An 18,808-nucleotide genomic window follows, 5' to 3' on the forward strand; every position below is an offset into this window, starting at 1 on the left:
AGTAACCCCTGTATATAGCCTCCACATTGACTCTGTACCGGTACCCCCTGTATATAGCCTCCACATTGACTCTGTACCGGTGACCCCTGTATATAGCCTCCACATTGACTCTGTGCCTCGATATTGTTATTTTACTGCTCTAATTATTTGTTACTGTTATTTTTTTACTTAAAATGTATTTAATACATGTATATTTTCTCTCATCTCTAACTATCAGTCAGGCTGAATGACAGGCCAGCTGGGCACAGCAACATCCAATCCCGTATCACATTACATCATGCTTTCATGAATTATTTGTTTATCCAACCGTTTGTTCATGTGTTCATGTGTTCGTGTGTGTGTGTGTGTGTGTGTGTGTGTGTGTGTGTGTGTGTGTGTGTGTGTGTGTGTGTGTGTGTGTGTGTGTGTGTGTGTGTGTGTGTGTGTGTGTGTGTGTGTGTGTGTGTGTGTGTGTGTGTGTGTGTGTGTGTGTGTGTGTGTGTGTAGAGACGCTGGTGAGGGGAGTTTCTGTCAGTAGCTCAGGGATAAATAGAGAGGCAGAGCACAGAGTTTGTCAGAAGGCGGACCTGACAGGGTCACACACAGGACCAAGCAGGAGCAGCAGGACCTCAGCATTTTGACACTTTATTACAAATGGAGAAACATGATGATGTTCAATACTGTTTTCAGGGCAGAAACTCTTCTTGCAGAAAGGCTTTGCTATCGACATCTATCTACATAACACTGTACGTCTTCTTCTCATTGATTTCGGCAGTTACAGTATTTTTGAATCTACTGGTGATCATCTCCATCTCTCACTTCAAGCAGCTCCACACTCCAACCAACCTGCTCATCCTCTCTCTGGCTGCGTCAGATCTCCTGGTGGGACTGATTGTGATACCAGTAGCGACTTTAACAACAATGGAATCATGCTGGGGTTTTGGAGAATATTTCTGTGTGTTTCAATTCTTCATTACTTTTTTATGTACTTCTTTATCTCTGGGCAATTTGGTCTTGATATCTATTGACCGCTATGTTGCTGTGTGTGATCCCTTATTGTACCACTCTAAAATAACAATAACAGGAACTATCTGTTGTATATCCATTACCTGGTCTTGTTGTATCATATACGATGCTGTTGTTATACAAAACTTTGTAAATGTACAGACACCCAGTAGGTGTTTAACAGAATGTGTTGTTGTTGAAGGAATAACATGGGTTAATATAATTTCCGTTGTTTTTATAATGGTTGTCCCGTGCTCTATTATTATAACACTTTATTTGAACATCTTTGTGGTGGCCAGATCACAGGCCAGAAAGGTATTTTCAAAAGAGACCAACAGTGAGTCTGGTGTTCAAACTGTACAAGCAAATAAGTCTGAGAGAAAAGCAGCAAAAACTCTCGCTATTGTTGTTTTCACCTATCTCCTTTCTTGGATTCCATCTCTATTTATTTACTTTGTTTTTTCTGTTACAGGTGATCATTTAATATCATATTTCACTAGTTATCTGGCATTTGTTAATTCCTTAATTAATCCAATAATTTATGCTTTCTTTTATCCATGGTTCAAAGTGACAGCTAAACTTATTTTAACTTTGAAGATAACACGTTTATAGTTCCTATAATATGATTTCCTAGTTCGGCAAACATAGGTTTGTTCTACAATTGTCGTAATTATTTCATGTTACAATACACTGACATAACATCTCAGTGTTGTCGTCATAGATACAAGTGGTGTTGATACAGAATGATTGTCTGGACTGGAATGGAATGACTTGGAAAAGTTATAAGAATGTATAAGCTTGTTTTATAAAAGACATTACATCATTACATTTAAGTAATTTAGCAGACGCTCTTATCCAGAGCGACTTACAAATTGGTGCATTCACCTTATGACATCCAGTGGAACAGCCACTTTACAATAGTGCATCTAAATCTTTTAAGGGGGGGGGTGAGAAGGATTACTTTATCCTATCCTAGGTATTCCTTAAAGAGGTGGGGTTTCAGGTGTCTCCGGAAGGTGGTGATTGACTCCGCTGTCCTGGCGTCGTGAGGGAGTTTGTTCCACACGACGCCAGGACAGCGGAGTCAATCACCACCTTCCATGAGTGTTTAAGCTGATTATATTTGCAATAGTTTCTGGCATAGTATAGCGCATTCAGGATTGATTGAGCATTATTGTTGTATTGAGAAACTGTAGAACCATTGAATTGTAATAACGTGTATATAAAAAAACATTGTTGTCATTGTGGATTGTGTACTCCAAATACCTAAGGCTGTGGTTGTTCCATGTTAATGATAAATAGTATGCAAGTGTTCTTATACAACATTCTGAGGACGTCATGAGTCTTTCTATTTGTTGTTTAACATCTCCCTCTAGTGGCTCAATTGGGACACAACGTCTTCATCAAGTGCAGTAAAGTTCAAATGAACAAGGAATTTAGTTTGCTCACCATTTAATATTAAGGCCACATTTGCAAAATGTTATTCAGCTAGGTATTCTGACGTTTATAAATAACTACTACGGTATATACATGAATTATTCAACACAACAGAGGAGACCACAGCAGACACTTCAACCTCAACATACTGGGTATTGTCACAGGCCGGCTCATAGCCTGTGGCAAAAATGAGGGGACACGAACAGGTATGAGCCAATCAAAAAGGTTCTTTATTGTAAACAAAACTATGAACTTTAAACAAAGAAAAGGAATGAGGTGTGAAAATATCATAATGTAAGGTGTATGTAAAGTGCAGGGATGGGTGAATCTGTGTGTGTGAATGACTGAGTGAAAACTAAGCAAAACTACAACATAACAAACAAAACAGGATCACACCTGGAGGAGCAGAGAGAGAGACAAGAGTGGTTAGTAAAGCAGTTTAAATACCCTGAGCCCAGGTGACTTGTCACTGTGCTGACTTCGCCTGTAGCAAAAGCCTCTATCCCGTCCTCTGGCTGGGCAGAGTACTTTAGGATTTTAGTCACTTCGGTGTAACAAGGGCCTAGCCGTGCGGCCCTACCAACCCTTCTATTTATTCGTAATGGCCCTTCGCGTGAGTTGGGTTTGATCCTTCGTTCACGTTGTCAATCCCTTTATCTCCCGGTCTAGTATGGGGCCTTGGATAAATGTACTCTTCTTAGTATTCTAAGTTTATAGATTCTTCCTATACACCCTTACCTTGAGTCTTTTTCTCGTATATATCAATACCTAATAACTAATCTTCTGTATGGTTATTATGCTCGTCAGCTAGTAGTCACTTGGAAACTAGTATTGGTATATGTTTTGACTCTCCTAAAAATATATTATTGTCCACACAATGAAATATTCATTAGTGCAATTACTTTAACCTACAACCAGGGTCACTTTCTGTTCAGTGAGAGAGTCAAAGGCGTTTTCTCTCCAGATCGTTAATCTGGCCTAGTTTTCAAAGTTTCAAGCTTTAACTCTGTTTTTTGTCTTATACACATTATTACAATTCAATGGTTCTACAGTTTCTCAATACAACAATAATGCTCAATCAATCCTGAATGCGCTATACTATGCCAGAAACTATTGCAAATATAATCAGCTTAAACACTTTCTACAAACTCTTAATCAAAGCAAATAACCATATATGTACCTTCAACCTTGGTCCTTCACGAAACTGGTCTTTATAAGAGTAATATCAGCAACCTCTGCTGTCTACAATACTTTAATCTCTTATGTATTCCAAATTTCATAGGTTACACTTTTCACTGCCTGCTGCTTAGAAAAGTGACTTTTTTTGTTGACCCTTGGCTACTACGAGGCTTACGGCTTCCTGGGCTTTTTCAATCTTGCCAAACTGCAATTGTCCCTCGCACACCAAAGATGGAACCGGTGCTCCCAAGAGTTCTCTAGGCCTCGCTCTGTTGAGGGGTGAAGTTCTCTCTTACACAACCTTGTCCTCTTACTCTTATAAGTGGTGTGAGCTTCCAGTGCACAACACAATTCTTAAGATTACCAGTCAAAACTCAAAACTGTGCTCGTGCCTTGATGTCAAAAATAGTCAATACAAACAGAGTATAGTAAAAAGTAATTTACCTTACCAGATGATTCTCTATGATGTTCAAATCATAGGGGTATTTTTTGGGGGTTGGGGGGGGGGCGCTTGGGAGTTCAATTAATTTTATCTCATTGTGCTTCTCTTGCAGTATACTCAGAATTATGTAGGACTCAGTCCAATGTTAAGTCCCTCAGTACTGATGCCAATAAGTCTTCTTCCGTTGGGGCGTCAGTTTGGTAGAGCTGTTCATACCACTCCTCAGTCAATAGTTAGTCCTCGAGCCCATAGATGTGGCTCTGGATCTGGGCCGGTTACTGGGGGAGGGGTCCGATCTCTTTTGGTTTTTGCCAGACTCCAATCACTAACGACCCTCCTCTGCCTGCAGGAGGAACCGCCCCTGCACTGCAGAGGAGGAGCCGTGACAGTATGAACAATACCACTACTTTCACTACATCTCTGCTGCCAGGTCAGGGGTCACACCAGAGCAGCTCTCTCAGATGAGGTTAACTCTGAATGAATATAAAGAGTTCGTTTCACATTAAATAACTTAATGGATCAGTAAATAAATTGTTTATTCATAATTTATGTCATTAATCTGATATTTAAATAAACTAGTAATTCACATAATTATAAACAACTTTTATAGTACATAATGCTTCATAAGATCATTCCAAAGATGTGAAATAAATGTATTTTAACCATTTAATACTCAGTAAAGTAGTTTTTCCCTAATCTAAAGTGAAGACTATTTTTTATAAATGTTTTGAGCATTAAAATGTATCACATAAAGATGGACATGCTATTGGTAGACATTCCAACAGTACCTGATGCTCCTTAAATTCTCAAAATGACCTAGAACATACCAATGGTTAAACAATAAGCACAACACACAGAGGATGTTAAAGGAAATATTTTGAACATTTTATTCCAAAACAGTCACACTGTTGTAGGAGTGTGCTGAAGGAAGTAACGTGTTTGAAAATGATAACATCCTTGTTTGTTGGCAGTGACTGATTGCAGTGACTCAGAAAAAAAAAAAAAAAATGAACTTGTCAAAAACATTGTTTATTCGATGTTATTGGAGATGTGAGAGATTTATGCACCTAGTTCAGACAGTTCAGCAATATCTAACAATCTCACAACAAATACCTAATACACACAAACCCAAGTAAAGGACTGGAATTAAGAATATATGAATATATGGATGAGCAATGTCAGTGTGACACAGACTATGAGCAGTTTATAGACTGCTTACAGGGTAATGGAACCAATATCTAAATACATCATTTAACTGAACATTACATTTAAAGGGTTACTACCTTTAATATACTATCAAATCAAAATCATATTTTATTGGTCACATACAAATATTCAGCAGATGTTATTGCTGGTGTAGTGAAATCCTTTTGTTCCAACAGTTCAGTAGTACCTAACAATAATACACACACACAAAAGTAAAATAATTTAATTAAAAAATATAAATATTTTGATAAGCAATGTCTGAGTGGTATTGAGAAAATACATATGGCAATATGGGGCGGCAGGGTAGCCTAGTGGTTAGAGCGTTGGACTAGTAACCGGAAAGTTGCAAGTTCAAACCCCTGAGCTGACAAGGTACAAATCTGTCGTTCTGCCCCTGAACAGGCCGTTAACCCACTGTTCCTAGGCCGTCATTGAAAATAAGAATTTGTTCTTAACTGACTTGCCTGGTTAAATAAAGGTAAAATTAATTACATTTTAAAAAACTAAAGCAGTATGTAAACATTAAATTGACTAGTGTTCCATTATTAAAGTGACCAGGGATTCCATGTCTATGTACATAGGGCAGCATACTCTAAGGTGTAGGGTTGTATAACTGGGTGGTAGTCTGCTTGTGCTGGCTATTTAACAGTCTGAGGGCCTTGAGTGCCAGCGTTGATGCACCTGTACTGACCATGACAGCGGGGTGAACAGGGCGTGGCTGGGGTGAATTCAGATCCTTTACTCAGTACGTTGAAGCACATTTGCCAGTGATTCCAGGGTATGACGCTACCAGCTTGCGACCCCTATATTTGCAGAGTTTGGCCCAGTCTTCTCTGCTGCAGTTTGGCTGGGGAGAGTCGCTTCACAGTTATTTTCAGGTCTCTCCAGAAATCTTCGATCGGGTTTAAATCCGGGTCACAAAAACATTGAGACTCGTTGTCTTGGCTGTGCATCTTGGGTCATTGTTCTGTTGGAAGGTGAACATTAGACCCAGTCTGAGAACCTGCTCCAAAGCTATCAGAACCAATTAAGGGTAATAAGGCTGGTGGAACTCTACATAGAGGGTTCTAGGATGAACCCTACAAAGATTATAAACTGAGACATGGAATTGTTTTCAGATGTTCATACTATGTATCATTTAGCTATTTCATAAAATCCATTTTAGAATAAAGCTGTAATGTAACATGTGGAAAAGGTAAAAGGGGTCTGAATACTTTCCCAACGTACTCTATACATGGTAAAAACAGATACTTCCTTTTGTTTTTGGCCTGTTTGTTGGCACTAAAGTATTTCCATACTTCATTTTTAAAAACTGGTACGGGTTAAACTTGAGGCGAGTTTCTTGAGTCTTGAGGGCATCACACAAAACAACCAACATGTAGGAGTTTGTGAGAGGCGACGGTGTGGTCATATTAGTTTTTGTCGTCCAAACCGTTCGGTTGCTACAGACAGAAGTTTTCCCCAACTTCAGACAAGGCCCGTGAAGCATAGAGGCGCTACAGACATTGTCATGAAAATGCAGATTTTCGGAATGTCTCCTGGTCTGACAAAAAACACTGTAGCAAGACGGTGAATTGAAATGCAGCCTGTGCAAAAATAGCATACATCTCCAGCTTAAGGATGGATTTTGATGGGGAGGCCTGTTTTGTCATGGGCAGCCCCATTGAGGGCATTCACCATTTTTAAATAGTCAACACATTAACATCAACACGCCACAGGATATACCCATTGGACTTTGGGCTCTGCTGGGAGTTTACCTCATAGCCTATGGGATATTCATTGAAGAGGTAGAGGATGGGAAATGTAATCTGCATAACATACCTTTGTAACGCCTTGTCTGTATACCTGCAAAACAGACAGAAAAGTGAGCAGTTCAGTCATCTGCATCCAGTACAGATCGTCTTCAACATATTCAACATATTCTTACCTCTTCGTTGATTGATATCCATTGAATTGTGTCCCATTTTCTGTTTTAGAAAGATTTGCAAATATGAAACGCTAGATTGTCTATTGTATGATGGTATCATAAGACAAACTTAAAATTGAGGAGAACTTTACTTGATTCATAAAGTGTATTCCTTTTTAAAATGGTAAGACATACGTACTTAAAACATACACACATAAAAAAAAAAAGATTTTCTATACCATTGCCTCATATGAGAATGTTAAACTAGCATTTTGGACTTGAGCTTGAGTCAAGAGACATTTTATTTCATTGTACTTTTTCCACTTTTGTTCCCAATTGGTAGTTTTAGTATTGTTCCATCGCTGCAACTCCCCTACGGACTCGGGAGAAGATGCAGCAACAGTAATCATAATAATAATAAACAGGACATGAATTACGTAGATAAATAAGAAAATAAATTGTTGGGGTTGATAGACTTGATTTGCTAATGAAAAAATGTGGAAATTAAATTTTAGAAGCCTTTGTAAACCGTGAATGCACAAGATTGCATTACCTGCTCAGCAACAAAAGCGTGATCAAATTAAGATCCTACATCAGTATATGACGGAAGTAGGTCTCCTCTATAAAGTCAATTTATATCTGAACTTTGTGTTTGGTGAAAATGTGCCTCTGCCAAACTGAAAAGAGATCATCTGTCAGAATAATACCAAAGCCTTTTCATAACAGTAGAATCAAATGAATAAGAGTTTTATTACGGGTAAAAATGTTAAAAACAACAATTCAAACTTCTCTACAATTCATCTGCAGCCACACTCATCCACCACCATGTCCTGGTAATGACGTAGGACTACGTTGTCGTTGTTGTCGTAGTAGAGCATGGATACAGGTGACAGGCGGATGGGTACGCAGCAGGGCTGGGGTGTGCCGTGGGGGTCCAGGGAGTGCACCAGAGTTTGCAGGATGGCATGGTTAGTGCCGTTCAGGCTCTCGCTCAGTGGGAACGGGCACTCTCCGTGGCAGTAGTTGGCAAGGTAGCCCTGCGGAGCGATGATCCAATCCTGCCAGCCCACATCCTTGAATTCAATGTAGAGGCGGCGCGGCTTACACACGTTGCTGGGTGTAACCGGCAGGTAGACGGCGCTCCTCTTCTGCCGAGAGCGGCACTGGAGTGGATTCAGGGATACAACCACCAGGGAGGCATGGAACTCTGGGAGGGTTACGGTCGGCCCTAACGGCACGGCGTTCACCAGGTTCTGGGACGTGAAGATGTCCGTCGCCTGGGTGTGGACGGGGTGTAACTGCAGCTCCAGCACCAGGCCGTAGTTATGACCCGGTCTACGCCAGTTCTGTGCCAGCGCTGTGAGGTCCAAGGTGAGGGATCCGGCCTCTGGTTGCAGCTGCACCGACTGGGACAGCACCAGCCTGCGGTGGGCCTCGTGGCTCGCTCCCCTCAGGGTCGCACGCAACACCTTGTACAGGGACACGCTGAGCGCCTGTGGGCTCAGGAGGAACCTTGGTGTGCGGAACATGTCCCACTGGAACTTGATTTCCAGCTGCGCCAAAGAGAGCTGCTCCACGGGCTGCAGCACAGACATGTTGAAGAACATGTATTTCTCCACACAGCCTTGGCAGCTGCCACTCCAGCCTGACACCAGCCTACCTGCAGAGGACAAAAAAAAAAACACACAAAAAAAACAACACATTAGGTCTACGGTCTAGAAGTAGGACCTAGGTTTCAAATGACAACTGTATTAGCATTGTTAAGGCTATAGCCAATAAACAAAGCAAATTCTCATACTTTGTCCCTGTCGTTTATTTTTCATTGGTTAATTTACCGAGGTAGACAGTTTCAAGTTGGATATTTGACGGATCTTCACACTTTCAAGCCTCGCTTTCATACCATTTGAGCCACAGACTCCAAATAAGTGTCATGATGTTGGAAACATCGCACATGTCTTATTTTCACGATTTGGACATTAATTCACTTTCCACAGCTAATAAACATGTGGAAATGTGAGCAGCATTTTGTATTCCTAGTTGAATTAGTTAGGGAGCGTCGACAAAGTACAAACTTCTTTTACATTCAAATTTCAATTGCTCCTTAGTCATGTGACCTACTGACCACAAAGGTTCAGAATGTCCACTGGCTATACCTTCATGTCGCACACGCGGTCTACTTTCATCTCATGCTTAAATCTGTAAGTTTCGCAGGCCTTCATTTTACATGTGTTAAAAAATATTATTTTTTACGTTAACAAATGTTGCAGCCTCGCAATAACGATCTTTCACATGGACACTGAAAGATCTGCAAATGGCTGTATGTGGATCAAGGACAGGTGTTCAAACAGAAGTGCCTTAAGGAAGGCGCACAGGTAGGCCTCATGAAAAACAATGTTTCATATTCTCTTTTTAATCACAGTAATAGGCAGTGATTTGTCAGTCCCAGTGAGCTTGATAACGTGAAAGAATCTTTTTCATAGCATCACTTTCATATACTGTACATTAAGACAAATCCTTCTATGTTGAGTATTAGAACACAGTTTACATAACCTGATATTTGAGTGCATTCACCTGCAGACAACTTACAAAATGCAATAGTGCATTTGAGGGTTTGTTTTTCTGATGAAAGTAGTTATGATGCATTGCCTACTATTTCTAACTGGAAAAATTATTTTTCCTTTTTCCAAAATTGATTTAGGTACATTTTTTGTGAAGAGGTATGAGTGTTGTGATATGGGTCCTTTCATTGTAAAATCATTTAATGAATCAATACATGTCTATATTGCTTCCTCAGTATCTGCATGAACCATCAGGCCAAGTGTTTTTGGTTGACCCTGCTGGACAGAAAGAGAAGGAGGAATCGGAACACGCTACAGTCAAATCTTAGTTATTCCATTGTACTGGATCTAATACATACATTCATAAGTGTAATAATTTATGAAATACTGTGAAAAACTCTTGGCTGCTGGCTCTTGTCACTTTCATACATGCGCAGAGCAGACTGAAAGGGGAAGGGTAGCTCTTGACTTGAACCACAGGGGTTCTCTGTATAGAGAGAGTAATCTGAAAGGCACAGACACACCTCTTGACATTCAATTGGCACCGTTGACCTGTATGTATTCTCTCCTGATTGGCTCTGTGGTGCACAGTCTGTCAGTATGACTAATGTGCCAGAGGTATGAGGAGACATCCTCCTTTATTTATGGGAGCAAATATTTCATAACACTTTGGATCCTATTGTTGGACAGTTAGAGGACAATGGTTCAATCCAATTTTTTTTTTACTGATTACTGTCCATGAGTAACCTCAACCTCGTGGGTCTTTGGGCCAATAAAGTGCCAACTCAGTTCTACCACGGACTAGTCTCTCATGCCCCTGTGAACGGGGACACAGGCGTTCATCGATTGGAGTACACAAACCCCTAATTGGGTCCCTTTTCTTGACACACAGCGGCAGTTTACCAGATAAAAGGTCAGGAAGATCAAAAAGTAGATTGTTGTAAGGGTGTATTCCATCCTGTGCCCCATGCATTCCATCCTGTGCCCCATGCATTCCATCCTGTGCCCCATGCATTCCATCCTGTGCCCCATGCATTCCATCCTGTGCCCCATGCATTCCATCCTGTGCCCCATGCATTCCATCCTGTGCCCCATGCATTCCATCCTGTGCCCCATGCATTCCATCCTGTGCCCCATGCATTCCATCCTGTGCCCCATGCATTCCATCCTGTGCCCCATGCATTCCATCCTGTGCCCCATGCATTCCATCCTGTGCCCCATGCATTCCATCCTGTGCCCCATGCATTCCATCCTGTGCCCCATGCATTCCATCCTGTGCCCCATGCATTCCATCCTGTGCCCCATGCATTCCATCCTGTGCCCCATTGTCATATCCATTCTGGATTCTGAGTGGTAAAAATCATAGCTGAAAAATGACTATGTATGTGTATACATTTTCCGCCAAGACAGAACTACCAAAGGGGGTGGAGTTGCAATCTACTGCAGAGACAGCCTGCAGAGTTCTGTCATGTTATCCAGGTCTGTGCCCAATCTACTGCAGAGACAGCCTGCAGAGTTCTCTGTGCAATCTACTGCAGAGACAGCCTGCAGAGTTCTGTCATGTTATCCAGGTCTGTGCCCAATCTACTGCAGAGACAGCCTGCAGAGTTCTGTCATGTTATCCAGGTCTGTGCCCAATCTACTGCAGAGACAGATATAAGTCTCTCACTGTTTGTTACAGACCCCCCTCAGCTCCCAGCTGCACACCATGTGGATTAATTGCCCCCCCATTTATCTTCAGAGTTTGTACTGTTAGGTGACCTAAACTGGGATATGCTTAACGACCCGGTCGTTCTACAATCTAAACTAGATGCCCTCAATCTCACACAAATCATCAAGGAACAACTCCAAATCCATGAACTCGGGCACCCTCATATATCATCCTGACCAACTTGCCCTCTAAATACACCTCTGCTGTCTTCAACCAGGATCTCAGCGATCCCTGCCTCATTGTCTGCGTCAGTAATGGGTCCGCAGTCAAACGACCACCCCTCATCACTGTCAAACGCTCCCTAAAACACTTCAGCGAGCAGGCCTTTCTAGTCGACCTGACCCTGGTATCTGGGAAAGATACTGACCTCATTCCGTCAGTAGAGGATGACTGGTTATTCTTTAAAAGTGCTTTCCTCATCATCTCAAATAAGCATTCCCCATTCATAAAATGTAGAACCAGGAACAGATATAGCCCGTGGTTCACTCCAGACCTGTCTGCCCTTGACCAGCACAAAATCATCCTGTGGCGTTCTGCATTAGCATCGAATAGCCCCCGCGATAAGCAACTGTTCAGGGAAGTTTGGAACGAATTTACATAGGCAGATAAGAAAGGAAAGACAAGCTTTCTCAAACAGAAATTTACATCCTGTAGCACAAACTCTAAAATGTTCTGGGACACTAAAATCCATGGAGAATAAGAGCATCTCATCCCAGCTGACCACTGCACTGAGACTAGGAAACACTGTAAAGTCCATGGAGAATAAGAGCACCTCCTCCCAGCTGCCCACTGCACTGAGACTAGGAAACACTCACCACCAATAAATCTACGATTATGGAGAATTTCAATAACCATTTGTCTCCACCTGGCTACTCCTACCCCGGTCAACAGCTCTGCACCCCCAACAGCAACTTGCCAAAGCCTCTCCCCTTTCGCCTTCACCCAAATCCAGATGACTGATGTTCTGAACGGCTGCACATCTGGACCCCAACAAAGCAGCTGGGCTAGACAATCTGGAACATCTTTCTAAAATGATCCACCGCAATTGTTGCAACCACTATTACTAGCCTGTTCAACCTCTTTCGTATAGTCTGAGATTCCCATAGATTGGAAAGCTGCCGCAGCCATCCCCCTCCTCAAAGGGGGAGTCACTCTAGAACCAAACTGCTACAGACCTATATCTAGCCTACCCTGCCTTTCTAGGGTCTTCGAAAGCCAAGTTAACAAACAGATCACTGACCATTTCGAATCCCACCGTACCTTCTCTATGCAATCTGGTTTTCCGAGTTGATCATCGTTGCACCTCAGCCACGCTCAAGGTCATAAACGATATCATAATCGCCATCGACAAAAGACAACACTGTGCAGCCGTATTCATCGACCTGGCCAAGGCATCCGACTCTGTAAATCACTGCATTCTTATTGGCAGACTCAACAGCCTTGGTTTCTCAAATGATTGCCTCGTCTGGTTCACCAACTACTTCTCAGATAGAGTTCAGTGTGTCAAATCGGAGGGCCTGTTGTCCGGACCTCTGGCAGTCTATGGGGGTGCCACAGGGTTCAATTCTCGGACCGACTCTTCTCTGTATATATCAATGCCATACAACTCTCCTTCCGTGGCCTCAAACTGCTCTCAAATGCAAGTAAAACTAAATGCATGCTCTTCAACCGATCGCTGCCCGCACTTAGAATATGTGGACAACTCTCTAGGTGTCTGGTTAGACTAAAATCTCCTTCAAGACTCATTAAGCATCTCCAATCCAATATTTTTTTTCTTAAAGTCTACAAGCGCTCTACATTTAGTCAATCTGATAGGGTTGGATCATATATGCTACTTTTATCATTGTCCTGTAAATGGGTCAGTGCCTATAATTTAGGCTGTGTGTGTGTGTGTGTGTAGAATGGGGCATAAATTAAAATTACCTCTATTACTAAATTATAGTGATAAAGGAAACCAGCATACAAATGTGTCTTGTGTATTCATTAGCTAACCAGAATTCCATTATGTTTACATTTAAAAAAAGGGAATACTTCAAAATGAGAAGATCCTGCCATGGTAAAGACGACTGGTTGGACATAAAGTGGAAAGGAGGGGAAATAACTCCCACCATGCAGCAGGACACCTTCACCTGTGGCCCAAAGACTGACCAGGTTGGTAACTTTATTTATCATCTTTTGACAACAGTGACGGCATGTAAGACAATTTATGATGTAACACAATGGATGGCTAATTCGTCATCCTGCAATTGATATTTGATATCATTTATAACGTGTTACGCTTTGTTTTGTTTTAGATTTAATGTTTTGCCAACGGTGGTTCCCATGTGCTGTAATGAAGACGAAAGAGTTCAGAGTAAAGAACACAAACAGGAAGTGCAGTCTGTTGTTGAAGATGTCTGCTGTACCCCATCCACACTGAAGAGGCTCTGACATGTACATCCACCAGGGATAAAGAGGAAGTTAACACTGTATAATGTACATCCACCAGGGATAAAGAGGAAGTTAACACTGTGTAATGTACATCCACCAGGGATAAAGAGGAAGTTAACACTGTGTAATGTACATCCACCAGGGATAAGGAGGAAGTTAACACTGTGTAATGTACATCCACCAGGGATAAAGAGGAAGTTAACACTGTGTAATGTACATCCACCAGGGATAAAGAGGAAGTTAACACTGTGTAATGTACATCCACCAGGGATAAAGAGGAAGTTAACACTGTGTAATGTACATCCACCAGGGATAAAGAGGAAGTTAACACTGTGTAATGTACATCCACCAGGGATAAAGAGGAAGTTAACACTGTATAATGTACATCCACCAGGGATAAAGAGGAAGTTAACACTGTATAATGTACATCCACCAGGGATAAAGAGGAAGTTAACACTGTGTAATGTACATCCACCAGGGATAAAGAGGAAGTTAACACTGTGTAATGTACATCCACCAGGGATAAAGAGGAAGTTAACACTGTGTAATGTACATCCACCAGGGATAAAGAGGAAGTTAACACTGTGTAATGTACATCCACCAGGGATAAGGAGGAAGTTAACACTGTGTAATGTACATCCACCAGGGATAAAGAGGAAGTTAACACTGTGTAATGTACATCCACCAGGGACAAAGAGGAAGTTAACACTAATGTACATCCACCAGGGATAAAGAGGAAGTTAACACTGAAATGTTTCAGACTTATTTGAAAGTGTCTGTTGACATGTTGGAAAAGATTAAAGGTCTACAATTTCTGTTTAATTTGTCAATATTACATGTTTTATTCATTGATTTACTGGCCACCATTACTGTGGTTACATGTTCAGTATATGTACTGACCAGCAAACCCACCTCACTAGCTCCCTCTCCATCCCTGTTCAGTATATGTACTGACCAGCAAACCCACCTCACTAGCTCCCTCTCCATCCCTGTTCAGTATATGTACTGACCAGCAAACCCACCTCACTAGCTCCCTCTCCATCCCTGTTCAGTATATGTACTGACCAGCAAACCCACCTCACTAGCTCCCTCTCCATCCCTGTTCAGTATATGTACTGACCAGCAAACCCACCTCACTAGCTCCCTCTCCATCCCTGTTCAGTATATGTACTGACCAGCAAACCCACCTCACTAGCTCCCTCTCCATCCCTGTTCAGTATATGTACTGACCAGCAAACCCACCTCACTAGCTCCCTCTCCATCCCTGTTCAGTATATGTACTGACCAGCAAACCCACCTCACTAGCTCCCTCTCCATCCCTGTTCAGTATATGTACTGACCAGCAAACCCACCTCACTAGCTCCCTCTCCATCCCTGTTCAGTATATGTACTGACCAGCAAACCCACCTCACTAGCTCCCTCTCCATCCCTGTTCAGTATATGTACTGACCAGCAAACCCACCTCACTAGCTCCCTCTCCATCCCTGTTCAGTATATGTACTGACCAGCAAACCCACCTCACTAGCTCCCTCTCCATCCCTGTTCAGTATATGTACTGACCAGCAAACCCACCTCACTAGCTCCCTCTCCATCCCTGTTCAGTATATGTACTGACCAGCAAACCCACCTCACTAGCTCCCTCTCCATCCCTGTTCAGTATATGTACTGACCAGCAAACCCACCTCACTAGCTCCCTCTCCATCCCTGTTCAGTATATGTACTGACCAGCAAACCCACCTCACTAGCTCCCTCTCCATCCCTGCATTGGACAAGTAATAGCATGACTCTCGTACTTTGCCCTTTATGGTTGATATTAGCGACAAAAGGAGATCTAAAAAAGGAGACAAAAGGAGTCTCTCTCCTATTGTGTACCGCTGTTAAATACTGCGGAAAATTAAAAAAAAAAAAAAAACAGGGAACATATGTTCTTATAACTACCAATTATTATATAGATAAATATTAAATTAAAGGGTAAACACTGGACTGAACCCCCTAATTGTCAAACTAATATTAATGTACAACAATATAGAAGAGACATGACTCGAGGTTATGCAATATGGGTGTCTATCCACTGCACGCTTCTTAGGTGTGTAATGGACATGACCAAGGAGCTGTTGAAATTTAAAACTATGAAAAATCTATGTTGCACCACCTGATTTTACAGTACACAAACAAGAGTGGCAATATATAAGGGTAGTCAATGTACATTCTGCACCATGTTTGAAGTCGGTAGCTAATTGACATTTTAAATGTAGAAAAGTTCATGTTAAATCATGCGAGATGAAAAATGGACAAACTAAAGGGTGTGCAATGTTGTAGGGGCACTGAGTGGACATTCTGAACCTTGTTTGGAGTCAGTAGGTCACATGACCAATGAGCTATTGAAAGTTCCATGAAGTTTGAAAAATTCATGGAAAATCATGCGAGATGAAATTGGACAAACTAAACGGTGTGCAATATAGAAGGGTTGTCAGTGGATATTCTGAACCTTGTTTGAAGTCACTAGGTCACATGACCAATGAACTACTAACCCTACAATTCAAAAATGTCAATAAATCACAAAATGTGCAATGTGTCTATGCCATCGGGTCAGCTACACCCAGTTTTTAAAGTTAAGAGTAATGGTTACAGAGTTATTGAAATATTTGATTTGTCACTACGTTGACGGTACCTAACTGCGGTTGGTGAACGTAAGGAAAACTACAGGCGAAAATCCGTCGAATATTCCACATGGAAACTGTCTTTACCTCGATGGTTAATTTTGGCTCCAAAACAACGTGAGTGAAGGTATTCCTAAATAACAAACATGTTCGAAAATGGATTGTGTATAGCTATGTAACTCAACAATGAATTGATCTCGCATTGTAATTCTGATAATAATTTTCAAACCCGACATTCCCTCTCATCCACTGAAGGGGCAATCTGCCTTCCCAACAATAAGGAGTTTACCGCGTCACTTTCACCACTCAAATTCATACAGACGCCATGAGGGCCCATCCATTATATCAAACGGATAGTTTTAACCATGTTTTCAGGCTATACAGTTCAATTACATTTAAATGGTTACTTAATTGTTTTACAAAACAGGGTAGGACACGTTTATATTTTTGGTTTTTAGAGGGTACAACCGTTGAATTAAACGCATGGGGCATTATGTATCAGTTATATTAAATAAATAAAAATGAACGTAAATCGCAGAGTGACCCATTTACCCACACAGAACAAAGTGCTATGGGGGAGCCGCATTATGGAAGGAGAGACATAGGAATAAAGCTCACCTTGGTCCTGCACAAATCGAACAATGTTTCCGCGAACTCCATACTCAGACACCATGCACGGGTCTCTTCCGTGGGTGTCGTTCTCCCGGGTGCTGGTACGTTTGAACATCCTCCACAACACCGAGGGAACGCGGCGGTGTGCTGACGGTTTTGGCCGAGCGGAGAGGCCCAACGAGTTTAAAAACAAGCGCTCCTGAGTCTTCAACTCTTCTCCATTTCCTAAAGCAGACGCACTAATGGATAAAATAGCTAGGGCTAAAAGAACCAAAGTCTCCATTCTTCACGTTTGACCTAGGCTTTGCTACAAACAAACTAGCCTAAACTACAGCGTGTGTTTAGCTTTTCTTTCTATGTCTGCTTGTGAATTTAAAAGTCCCTGCGTGCCAATGTGTGATTGATCATTGCCGCTGATTGATTGGCATCCCGGATGGTTTCTATCGACACCTAGGTGCGAGACTGCATAGACAAGATATGCTAATGAGGACCTATCTCACAGATAAAGCGCATTTGCCTAAAATCTACAAAAGTTACATTCAAGTTAGCCAACCTCAATTATGCCCGCTTTTCTTGAGTTTCTATCATTACGACAGAACGTAAACAATTGTATTTCTGCTATCTCTATCCAAATTTATCTCTGAGGATCTTGTCATTAACTGTCTCCAGATGTAATGTGACATATTTATAGGGACACTAGAGGTGCTTCTTTCCACTGTGATGATGCCAGGTTTTCCAAATTGGGATCAGGGAGCCAATGGCAATCAATATTTTAGATGTGCTGTCCAATCCAATTTCATTAGCAATATCACTGGTTCATTGATGATGATTTCCTGGATCAGTTAACAAGGGCCATGGCAATGGCTGCCTCCTCTGGGTCAGACAGAAACTGGTCATAGACCAAACAAACCACTTATTATCAACAGAGATGCGTTATTTAACCTCCTATAAATCAAATCAAATGTTATTTGTCACATACACATGGTTAGCAGATGTTAATGCGAGTGTAGCGAAATGCTTGTGCTTCTAGTTCCGACAATGCAGTGATAACCAACAAGTAATCTAACTAACAATTCCAAAACTACTGTCTTATACACAGTGTAAGGGGATAAAGAATATGTACATAAGGATATATGAATGAGTGATGGTACAGAGCAGCATACAGTAGATGGTATCGAGTACAGTATATACATATGAGATGAGTGTGTAGACAAAGTAAACAAAGTGGTATAGTTAAAGTGGCTAGTGATACATGTATAACATAAGGATGCAGTCGGTGATGTAGAGTACAGTATATACGTATGCATATGAGATGAATAATGTAGGGTAAGTAACATTATATAAGGTAGCATTGTTTAAAGTGGCTAGTGATATATTTACATCATTTCCCATCAATTCCCATTATTAAAGTGGCTGGAGTTGGGTCAGTGTCAATGACAGTGTGTTGGCAGCAGCCACTCAATGTTAGTGGTGGCTGTTTAACAGTCTGATGGCCTTGAGGTAGAAGCTGTTTTTCAGTCTCTCGGTCCCAGCTTTGATGCACCTGTACTGACCTCGCCTTCTGGATGATAGCGGGGTGAACAGGCAGTGGTTCGGGTGGTTGATGTCCTTGATGATCTTTATGGCCTTCCTGTAACATCGGGTGGTGTAGGTGTCCTGGAGGGCAGGTAGTTTGCCCCCGGT

At 41.7% G+C, this 18,808-nt stretch overlaps 2 protein-coding genes across 2 annotated transcripts; one reads left to right on the top strand and one right to left on the bottom strand.

The window, feature by feature from the left end:
• Positions 1–504: 504 nt before the first annotated feature.
• LOC124031297 (trace amine-associated receptor 6-like) lies at positions 505–1,613 on the top strand. Its single transcript, XM_046342374.1, has one exon. The coding sequence runs from the start codon at positions 634–636 to the stop codon at positions 1,594–1,596; it is 963 nt and encodes a 320-aa protein (XP_046198330.1). The 5' UTR covers positions 505–633; the 3' UTR covers positions 1,597–1,613.
• Positions 1,614–7,885: 6,272 nt separating this feature from the next.
• gdf3 (growth differentiation factor 3) lies at positions 7,886–17,768 on the bottom strand. The gene is made up of 2 exons (XM_046342387.1): positions 17,132–17,768; positions 7,886–8,814 (listed from the first exon to the last, which is right to left on the bottom strand). The coding sequence occupies exons 1-2, from the start codon at positions 17,406–17,408 to the stop codon at positions 7,952–7,954; spliced, it is 1,140 nt and encodes a 379-aa protein (XP_046198343.1). The 5' UTR covers positions 17,409–17,768; the 3' UTR covers positions 7,886–7,951.
• Positions 17,769–18,808: the final 1,040 nt, after the last annotated feature.

The sequence above is a fragment of the Oncorhynchus gorbuscha genome, linkage group LG01 (genome assembly GCF_021184085.1).
Source record: "Oncorhynchus gorbuscha isolate QuinsamMale2020 ecotype Even-year linkage group LG01, OgorEven_v1.0, whole genome shotgun sequence".
NCBI classification, from domain to species: domain Eukaryota; kingdom Metazoa; phylum Chordata; class Actinopteri; order Salmoniformes; family Salmonidae; genus Oncorhynchus; species Oncorhynchus gorbuscha.

Coding starts and splice junctions, on each gene's coding strand:
- LOC124031297 (XM_046342374.1), top strand. CDS start 634: ATGGAGAAACATGATGATGTTCAATACTGTTTTCAGGGCAGAAACTCT.
- gdf3 (XM_046342387.1), bottom strand. CDS start 17,408: ATGGAGACTTTGGTTCTTTTAGCCCTAGCTATTTTATCCATTAGTGCG. Junction 8,815..17,131: donor TCGATTTGTGCAGGACCAAG/GTGAGCTTTATT, acceptor TGTCCTCTGCAG/GTAGGCTGGTGTCAGGCTGG.